This window comes from Culex pipiens, chromosome 1 (genome assembly GCF_016801865.2).
Source record: "Culex pipiens pallens isolate TS chromosome 1, TS_CPP_V2, whole genome shotgun sequence".
NCBI lineage: Eukaryota > Metazoa > Arthropoda > Insecta > Diptera > Culicidae > Culex > Culex pipiens.
In genome coordinates this window covers 120,346,806-120,355,900 of record NC_068937.1, presented here as the reverse complement: position 1 = coordinate 120,355,900, position 9,095 = coordinate 120,346,806, and the positions used below count along the sequence as shown (strand labels likewise).

The 9,095-nt window shown below is 44.9% G+C and overlaps 4 protein-coding genes across 4 annotated transcripts; 2 read left to right on the top strand and 2 right to left on the bottom strand.

The window, feature by feature from the left end:
- Positions 1-13: 13 nt before the first annotated feature.
- LOC120423958 (testicular acid phosphatase homolog) lies at positions 14-1,598 on the top strand. The gene is made up of 3 exons (XM_039587941.2): positions 14-130; positions 190-288; positions 696-1,598. Exons 1-3 carry the CDS (start codon positions 14-16, stop codon positions 1,596-1,598), a joined length of 1,119 nt encoding a protein of 372 aa, XP_039443875.1.
- A 38-nt stretch (positions 1,599-1,636) lies between these two features.
- LOC120423967 (endonuclease III-like protein 1) lies at positions 1,637-3,885 on the bottom strand. The gene is made up of 3 exons (XM_039587959.2): positions 3,780-3,885; positions 3,085-3,723; positions 1,637-2,172 (listed from the first exon to the last, which is right to left on the bottom strand). Exons 1-3 carry the CDS (start codon positions 3,780-3,782, stop codon positions 1,729-1,731), a joined length of 1,086 nt encoding a protein of 361 aa, XP_039443893.1. The 5' UTR covers positions 3,783-3,885; the 3' UTR covers positions 1,637-1,728.
- On the top strand, positions 2,367-3,066 carry LOC120423968 (ubiquitin-like protein 4A). Its single transcript, XM_039587960.2, has 2 exons — positions 2,367-2,570; positions 2,644-3,066. Exons 1-2 carry the CDS (start codon positions 2,523-2,525, stop codon positions 2,998-3,000), a joined length of 405 nt encoding a protein of 134 aa, XP_039443894.1. The 5' UTR covers positions 2,367-2,522; the 3' UTR covers positions 3,001-3,066.
- Positions 3,886-5,157: 1,272 nt separating the features above from the next.
- On the bottom strand, positions 5,158-8,667 carry LOC120423969 (uncharacterized). Its single transcript, XM_039587961.2, has 4 exons — positions 8,115-8,667; positions 7,652-8,057; positions 5,792-5,890; positions 5,158-5,733 (listed from the first exon to the last, which is right to left on the bottom strand). The coding sequence occupies exons 1-4, from the start codon at positions 8,443-8,445 to the stop codon at positions 5,685-5,687; spliced, it is 885 nt and encodes a 294-aa protein (XP_039443895.1). The 5' UTR covers positions 8,446-8,667; the 3' UTR covers positions 5,158-5,684.
- Positions 8,668-9,095: the final 428 nt, after the last annotated feature.

Sequence of the window (9,095 nt, the reverse complement as noted above, 5' to 3'; positions counted from 1 at the left end):
TTTGCCAACCAGCATGATGCTGCTCACGACGACGGCGGTTTTCTGCTTCTGCTTGGCAGCGTTCACCGCTGAAGCCGTTACAACAGACGAACCAGGCGTCGTCGAGGGGAAGCTGATATTTGCGCACGTTGTAAGTTAATAAACATTTATTTTTTTAGAGTATGTTCAGTAAAACAATTGTGTCGCCAGATTTTTCGCCATGGAAATCGAACGCCGATTGTGTCCTACCCGACTGATCCCTGGCGGGATCGACGCCATTGGCCGAACGGATGGGGGCAGCTCACACACGTAAGTAGAAATTTGAAAGCTAAAACTTCAAGTCTAACGCATTGCTGAGTTGATTGCTATTTACTCAAAATGTAGTTGACCGTGTTGTTAAAAAATAGATAAAATTTTGCGAGCGTGTACATTTCGGTTTGACTAAAATCTCCACACGCTCATCTTAAAATACTCATTTCAGTAGAGGATTCGATCGACTCGATTGAAATTCAATAAAACTCAAATGATGGGAATACTTTCAGGACTCAGTTCTGAGTAGAATCGAATCTGCTCAGAAAAGGGTAAACATGGCATCTGTAAGATTTGAGTGAATTAAACCCTGAATTAAACGTTAATTTATTGAAAAACAAATTTTTTCAAGCCTTTTTTTTTTACAACATTAAAACAAAAAATTAAGAAGCTGACTTAAATTTCAGCTCGGCAAACGTACCCAGTACGACCTGGGCCGATGGTTGCGGAAGCGGTATCACCATCTTCTTGGCGATCTCTACTCACCGGATGAAATCTACGTCCTGTCGACCGATGCCGATCGGGTGATAACGAGTGCGCAGGTCACCCTGGCTGGACTTTACCCTCCGACGGGACGGGACGTGTGGCATCCGAACATCGCGTGGCAACCCATTCCCGTGCACGTGCTGCCCCGACAGATCGACAATCTGCTCGCAGTTTCTCGACCGTGTCCGGCATTTGAGGAAAAGTTTCTCGAATATCAAAGGTCTGAAGAATTCCAACGGTATAATCGTACGATTGGTCCTGCTTTGCGATACATGGCAGAACATAGTGAAAGTGAGATGAGTAATTTCCTAAGCGCTTACTATTTGTACAGCTGTTTGGACGTCGAGCAACAAAATGGATTCCGACTTCCAAACTGGACTAAACAAGTGTACCCGGAACCGCTTAAAACGATTTCTGCTGAACTTTTTAAACTAAAAACCGCAACGCGTCCATTGGCTAGATTTACCGTTGGGCCTCTTTTGAAAGACATTTTGTCACGTTTTCAGCAAAAGATCGATCAAACTCTCGACCCAGATCGCTCGGTTTGGATCTACAGCGGTCACGACATAACGATTGTTAGCCTGCTGAATGGACTAGGACTCTTTCAAACGCACAATCCACCGTTTGGAGCGTGTATCATGATCGAGTTGCGCACATCTCCCAGTGGGACTCCGTACGTTTCAGTGATCTATCGAGACAACCAAGAAGAACCGGAAGCACTGCACATCCCTGGCTGTGGAACGCGATGCCCCCTTGGTAAAATGGTTCAACTTTACGAGGATATCCTTCCGGACGATTGGGAACGGGAATGCGGCAACGTTTAGAATTTCTTTAAAGTTCTTTAATAAAACAAAAATTGAAAGATAGTTCACAACGGAAGACTTGTATATTTAACGCTGACTTAACAAAGTTGTACTCAAAGGTGACGCAAAACGTAATGAAATTATTTCCCGCTCAAAACTCCAAATCCTCCTGCTTGATCTCCTTCTTAATCGGCGTGCGCCGAATACCGTGCTTGCCGCGGGCCGGGCATATTTCCGCGTTGCCGCACTCGTTGCACCGTGGGTACGTCGAGGTACAAATGGTCTGGCCGAATCCCACCAGCAGATGGTTCACCTCTTCCCACAGTTCGAACGGAAGCCAGCGCTCGAGCAGAAGGCGGGTTTCCTCCGGGGTGCGCGTCTCCCGCGGCACCCAGCCGAGCCAGTTGGAGATGCGGTGGACGTGGGTGTCGACGCCGATGCCGGTCACGATGTTCCAGGCGGCGCCCATGCACAGGTGCGCCATCTTTGCGCCCACCCCGGGCAGCTTCATGAGACCTTCGATGGTGTCCGGGATGTCCCCGTCGTACGTGGACAGTAGCAACGCGGACGTTTGGCGGATGAATTTGGCTTTGTTCTGGGAAGCAATGGGGGAGAAGGTGACCACAATGTGAGTCATTTCGAGTACCTATTTGATTTTTATTAGTCTACGCAAAAGAACCATAGCTGCAGTTACTCATAAAATGAGTAAAGATACGCAAAACAGAAAAAACCGGAATTTGTTTAATTTTCATGAAACGTGCACGACAAACGTCAAAATTGAGATTTCTCCTGATGCCTTCAACTTCAAAACAGACTTGTTTTGACACATTTCTCACGCAAAAAGTTGGAATTGCTGCGAAATTCTTTAGATTTCTGAACACAATTTTTAATTTCTTTCAATAGCTTTTCGCGGGGTTGAGCGAATTAAGCTTGAATATTACAAAAATGAAGCTCACGATCAAAATTCTCAAAGGTGACGAGTATGTTGTTGAGGTTAGTGAGAAGCAACTCTGCTGAATTATTTCGTAAAGTTTCTAATAATATCTAACGAAAAATTAACCCGCAGGCCACTGAAGAGTCCACCATCCAGGACATCAAGCAAGACCTGGAGCGCAAATCTGCGATTCCCGCCGAGCACCAGAAGCTGCTGCTGGTGGGAAAGACCCTGTCCGACGAGAAGACGCTGGCCTCTTACGGAAACATACGTGACGGAACGAAGCTCACGTTGGTCGTCAAAAAGCCCGACCCGCTGCGGGAAGTCATCTTCAGACAGTTCCGCAAGTACCTGATCCCGGAGGAGCAGTCGCAGCGGTTAACCAACGTTTTTATGGAGGACTTTGATCGGAAAATCCAGCAGCTCAGTTTGGACGACCTGGAGCGACTGGCGAGCGATATTTTGGCCAAAAAGGGCCAGAACGTGTGATGAAATTGGGAGATGATGTTGAGTTGTTTTTAAAAATCAAATAAATTGAGTGTGACCACAAAAAAATGGCTTTCCTTCACCTACCTTGTAGAAGCTAACGGGATGAATGAGCTTCTCCAGCGTCTCGACGTCGGTGGCCACCATCTGTTCCGGCGTTAGGCCATGCTTGCGCAGCCGTTGCATGCACTCAAAGTTGGCCTGATCCTTGGTTTGGCTCGAAAGCATCAGCGAAACCAGCGTGTGAAAGCGCCGCGTTTTGGGCGGAACCGTTACATCGTCCCGAAACTGGTCACAGCCCATGGAATCGACCGGTGCCGGCCGTTCCAGCCTCATCCGGCGAATGTTTTCCAGCATTGGGCGCCAATTGACCGGCTCCCAGCCCTCGATCCATTCCTCCTTGATGGGAGTGCGCTTCCGGGGCGACTTGTGGACGACCACTTCCACTTGCGGGCCATCCCCCTGCCGTCGATCCGGACTCGATTCGACCTTGATTGGTTTGCGCCGCGGAGCGCGAGGTTTCTTCTCCGGTGGATCGTCCAGCGGTTCGATTTTGATCTGGGGGACCGATGGAAACGATGCTTTTTCGTTTACGGACGTGCTGGCCACCGGTTCCGGAGTGACCTCCCGTGCTTGGATCGCTTTTTGCAGCAAAGTGGCCTTCAAACCGGACTGCTTGACGTAGTTGCGCGTTTTCTTGGGAGAAAAGTAGGGCGATTTGGATTCCTGAGGTTGGAAAAAGATTAGTTTGCAGACTTTTTTGTTAAGGTTTATAAAAATACCATTTTCAGAAATTTTACACTTAAAATCGCAGTTCGGAACACAAAACTAAGTCTTTACATCGGAAGAAAAATCAATCTAAAGCACAACCACCTTGCTTTTTGTTTGTAAACAAAACATTTTGAGGTTATGTCAAACTGTTTATTTTCGATTGAGGGAAATTGGGCTAAAATGGGATCACAAACATTTGCTATAATTTTTATTTGTTTATATATTTTTTTCTTTTTGGGTATTTTTGAATACTCCTGACTCAGGGCCAAAGGCCAAATTACTTCTGAACCAATATGAATCCAATATGAGTCAATAGAGTTATCTATACGTGCGCATGTATTGCGTATACGTACACGAAAAAAAGTTAGGTTAAATTTTGTACCGGCCAGCAAAACAAATGGAGCGCTAGTGTGTGTGAGATCGGGCTTAGACTAGTTGCAACGCGGCTCTACTTTGTTCTAGCTGTTTCATTTTTCAAATAGAACTGAAACAGATCACCCGCAACGCGGAGTAATGGAGCACATCCATTCGAGCAGTTTTTGCTTTTTTCTACAATGTATTCCTTATGGGAGAACTGTCATTTCTACCACTCGAATCCGGTGCTCCATTTGTAATTTGTAATTTGTTGTTTTATTGGATACGGCAACTTGTCAGTGTGAACTATATATCAAGTCAAGGAAGCAACTATCCGGAAATTTACATTTGATCGGAGTTGCAGTTTTATTTTTCGAGCAGTATTTTGAAACTGAAATAAAACTGCTCGACGAGGCTCGACGAGTTTGTTTCAAACGTGAGACGATTTGGAACTGGAATAGAACTCAGTTTCAAAAAAAATCAGATATGTAAAGATATCCACGTATTCTTACACACACACACTATGATGCTGTGTTGATAATCATACGCACACAATTAAAAGCATTTTTTTGAAACAACATTTAGATCAGCGCGTTGCGAGCACCGTGTTCTAGTTTCATTTCCGCCAGTTCTAAAAATTTAAAACTGCTCGCAATTTGAAACAATTATAAAACTTCGCGCTGCAGACAGTTTTAGATAGCTCTATATCTAAGCACGATCTCACGCACACTAGCTCGCGGGTACAAATTTTAACCTAAAAACCCTTCGTGTACATACACGCAATACATGCGCACGTAGATAACTCTGTACGGTGCGCAGCCTAGGCGTACTACGTGAATATTATGCGCGTATATTTCGCCTAGTTGATTCATTTTTATTTTTCTGGGAGACAATGACCCATTGTCCATTGATAAGAAATAAAAAAACGATTGTGATATTTTTTTTTTTTGTAAATGCAAAAGCACACTAAAACAGTTTTAAGTTTACCAATATATATTTGTCATTCAATCTGATGATTCGTACAGTTATTCGGTGTGTTTGTTTGTCTGCTATTGTTGGTTTGAATGGGCTGAGAAAAAAAAACCTTATAAAATCTACATTTTTCCTACAACTATTGCTCAATCAATCAATCAATTTGACAATCGCGCCAGCTTCGTCCTGTTTCGCTGTAGAGCTATGAAAACGTTCAAAGATTGCGCAATGTGTATGAAACATTTGCACAAAAACTTTTGTAATTTATTTGCAACATTATAAAGGAAAATTACAATAGTAAAATTGCGTCTGTGCGTGCTTAAGATTGATTTTTTTTTGTCAAAGCACGCACATCGCAACAAAAAAAAAAAAAATCTTAAATACTATTTGTAAATGATTCTCTCGTATGGGAGGGCTTTTGGTGGTTCCGGTTTTGTTTGTTTCTATTTGAAACAGTGTGTGTGTGTGTCTCTCGTGAGATGCTCAATGATCGGTGATAAAATATGGTAAGATACAAAAAAAGAAAACACATTTTAATTTACTCTACGAACATGATTCCAAGTTGTTGGAAGGGGCTGACCCTTCTCCTTCTACTGTGCCCACCGTTGCTGATGTTGGGGCGGTGGTCCGCGGTTTACCCTGTGAAAAGTTCAAATTATGAGCTGATGATCGTAGCTGTTGTTTCGCTATTTATTACCGAGGAGGTTCACTTCCCAGCGGAGGAAAGGATTGGTTGTAGTTCGATGAGTGGAAGTTGCCGGTTCCGTTTCCTTGATTGTAACCGCCACGGCCGCCACTGGTGAAAGTAGGGAAAAGAGTGTAAAGTTGTCATTAGAACGACACCTTTTTTTCTGGAAAAGGGGCTAGATTTCTACTAAACTAGATTAAATCTTGTAGTGGTTTTTCGTAAGTAGGTCAACTACCGAGGCAAAAAAGGCTTAGTTTACCATTGGCTCTTACGTCTTTTTGAAAACTAATCCGAGATTTCTACTAAACTTTCTGGTTCAATTTAGGATTTTCTGTCTTCGATTAGATCAAACAGCTTAGACGGTATTCGATTGAATCAAATACTGCAGTTAAAAAAAAAACATTAGCTTTAAGTGAAAAATGAGTCATGTTTCATAACTAACAGGTTAAGAGGGATGGCTAGGAGCATTTAAAAAAATGAGAAGCAATTTCATTAGAATTAGCGAGATTAAAAAATGGTTACTGCAAATGAACAAACTTTTGTACTAGAAGAAATATGCCCATTCCCATCATACTAAGCGGTCGTGTATGAATGATGCTTTTCAAACATATTTTTTAAGTGTATTCTAATCTGACGAGAATGCACTGGAGCCCACATAATTTCTATTATCAGCTGAGTTCTTTTTTTTCTTTCATCGTTCTTTTGTGACGCCATTTTAAGCGAACACTCACGAAAAGTGGACCGGGACCCGCGGTGTAGGGGTAAGCATGGTTGCCTCTCACCCAGTCGGCCTGGGTTCGATCCCAGAAGGTCCCGGTGGCAAATTTTGAGACGAGATTTGTCTGATCACGCCTTCTGTCAGACGGGGAAGTAAATGTTGGCCCCGGTCTAACCTAGAGGTTAGGTCGTAAGCTCGGTCCAGGTGTAGGAGTCGTCTCCCTGGGTCCTGTCCCGGTGGAGTCGCTTGTAGACATTTGGACTAACAATCCAAAGGTTTGCCAAAGGTCGTCAGTTCGAATCCCGGGGTGGATGGAAGCTTAGGTGTAAAAAGAGGTTGGAATTGCCTCAACAATCAAGCCTTCGAACATCTAGTTTCGAGTAGGAATCTCGCAATCGAGAACGCCAAGGCAATGCTGTAGAGCGAATAATTTTATTTGATTTCACGAAAAGTGGAATTTATAGAGAAAGTCTCCTGGCATCACTGGCTCACTATTACACGTGCTGCTGGTGACCAGCCTTTGTTTTTTGCCTTCACTTCTCGCTCGGTTTTCTTCAGCCTTCGACGAGAATAGGTAAACGTCAAGTGACTCAGGGTATTTGTTTATTTTTGATAGCACTTGCTTATTTATTTAACTGTTTCGGGATTATTTTTTACGTGAAAAGCTAAAAAAGCATGTGCAAGAAAATATATTGCCGGTAGTTGGAAGCAAAAAAAGGTCGTTAATGTCCCATCATCCAGTCCCTCTGGTCCTCCATTTCCAGTATCAAAAACTATCCAGGTTTTTAAACGAAGATGGTGTTCGAATGGTGAACGCCCGAAATGTCAAAATCACGCAGTGGTACTAACATTACGGAAAAAGTGTGCCATGGCATGACAGCCACTTTTTTTTTTCCTAATGTTGGTGCTACTGCGCGATTTTGACATTTCGGGCGTTCACCATTCGAACGCCATCTTCGCTTAAAAATCTGGATTAAGTTTGATACCCATATTGCCCAAACTCGTGTAGTATAGCAACTTTCGGAGAGGTACCACTTTACCCCATCGAACCCTTTCTATGAAGAAATAACATTGACGTAGAACTACGTTTGAATTTTTTTTTCAGCGAGAAATTAAAAGTTGCGACAATAAATAAATCCCTCCCTACTTACTATCCCGGTCCTCCTCCCGCAGCAGGTGCCGGCACGCGGCGAGCGTACGGATCGTTCTGAGCACTGATGGCCAATCCGCTGTTGCCCCGGGCCGGCGGTCCACCTCCCGCTCCACCTCCACCGTACCGTCCCGCTCCACCACCTTCGTTTGGCAGCGCGAATCCACGACGATCTTCGCTGTTGAACTGGCCAGGACTGGAGTGCGAGAATCTGCTTCCACTGTTCCGATAGTTGTCCCCTCCGCCGCCTCCTCCTCCTCCTCCGCGGTTGAATCCGCCCCGATAGCCACCTCCTTGGCCACCTTCATATCCGCCACGGCCGCCTCCACCGCCGCCGTAAGGTTGATTCCGGAAGCCGCCTCGGTTATTTCTCATTGGACCACCGCCGCCAGATCGTTCTTGGCCATCTGGAAGAATGTTCTTTATAGTAAACTCTGAATGAAATTAAACGATCAACTTCCTACCTTGTCGGAAACCACCGCGACCACCACCACCACCTCCGGCCCCTCGCGGGCCGCCCCTGAACCCTCCCCCACCTCCTCCTCCCCTGCCCCCTCCGTCACCCGGGTTTTTGCTTCTTCCGTGTTCCACATTGATGGTCGCCCCCTTGAAGGCCGAGTTGTGCAGAGCCGCGATCGCATTCTCGGCCATGTCCGAGCTCTGCATGTGGACAAAGGCGCACCGGTTCATGACGTCACACTCCGTCACGACGCCGTAGTTCTCGAACATGGCCCGGATTTCCTCCGGCTTCGTTCCGGGCGGCAAACTGCCCACGAAGATTTTGTTACGCTGCATTACGAGCACCTCTTCCCGGGCACTTCCAGGTTCCGCGCGAAAAAACAAAAGCGGTGCACACACTAGCAGTGGCCCCGCGCGAACCACGCACTAAACCTGCCGAGGTAAGCGAAAAATAGCACTTTTATTTACAAATTTTACAAGCGATTACGGAAAATTCGCGGCATCCGAGCGGTGGAGAAAAACAAACGCGCGTTTGGCCGGTGGTGAGTGACCCTTTTTTTCTTGATGACAGTTGAAGCAATGAGTTCCACGGCAGGGCCGGGTTCAGGGATGCCAGATTGTCAGATATTTATTTAAAACCCCGGTGGTTTGACATCGACATCGTCCTCATTTGACTTTGATCTAAAAAGTTTCACAAACTCACAAACGTTTCAAAAAAAAAAAAAAAAAAAAAAAATCTGAAGAATGTAGCTGGTGGGCACTATAGCGAACCAGATACATCTAAATGATCATAAGTTTGTATTAGAGAGCCTATATGGAGAGGCAAAATGTCACTCTCAGGGTTCCAATCGAACTGTCAAATCGGGGTTCCAATCGAGCAACAAGATCATGCAAGAACAAGGTTGGAATAAATTTAAAACAATTTTGACAAAAAAAACGAGACTTATAACAATCACAAGTATTGTAAAACTGTTGTTGGTAGTTTT

Bases quoted from the DNA above. Each gene is read 5' to 3' on its own strand.
- LOC120423967 (XM_039587959.2), bottom strand. The intron at 2,173-3,084 runs GTAGGTGAAGGA...ATTGCTTCCCAG, and splicing joins ATCCCGTTAGCTTCTACAAG to AACAAAGCCAAATTCATCCG.
- LOC120423969 (XM_039587961.2), bottom strand. From the start codon at position 8,445: ATGCAGCGTAACAAAATCTTCGTGGGCAGTTTGCCGCCCGGAACGAAG. The intron at 5,891-7,651 runs GTAAGTAGGGAG...TACTTTCACCAG, and splicing joins GCGGGAGGAGGACCGGGATA to TGGCGGCCGTGGCGGTTACA. The intron at 5,734-5,791 runs GTAATAAATAGC...AACTTTTCACAG, and splicing joins CTGGGAAGTGAACCTCCTCG to GGTAAACCGCGGACCACCGC.
- LOC120423958 (XM_039587941.2), top strand. From the start codon at position 14: ATGATGCTGCTCACGACGACGGCGGTTTTCTGCTTCTGCTTGGCAGCG. The intron at 131-189 runs GTAAGTTAATAA...TTGTGTCGCCAG, and splicing joins AGCTGATATTTGCGCACGTT to ATTTTTCGCCATGGAAATCG. The intron at 289-695 runs GTAAGTAGAAAT...CTTAAATTTCAG, and splicing joins GATGGGGGCAGCTCACACAC to CTCGGCAAACGTACCCAGTA.
- LOC120423968 (XM_039587960.2), top strand. From the start codon at position 2,523: ATGAAGCTCACGATCAAAATTCTCAAAGGTGACGAGTATGTTGTTGAG. The intron at 2,571-2,643 runs GTTAGTGAGAAG...ATTAACCCGCAG, and splicing joins GTGACGAGTATGTTGTTGAG to GCCACTGAAGAGTCCACCAT.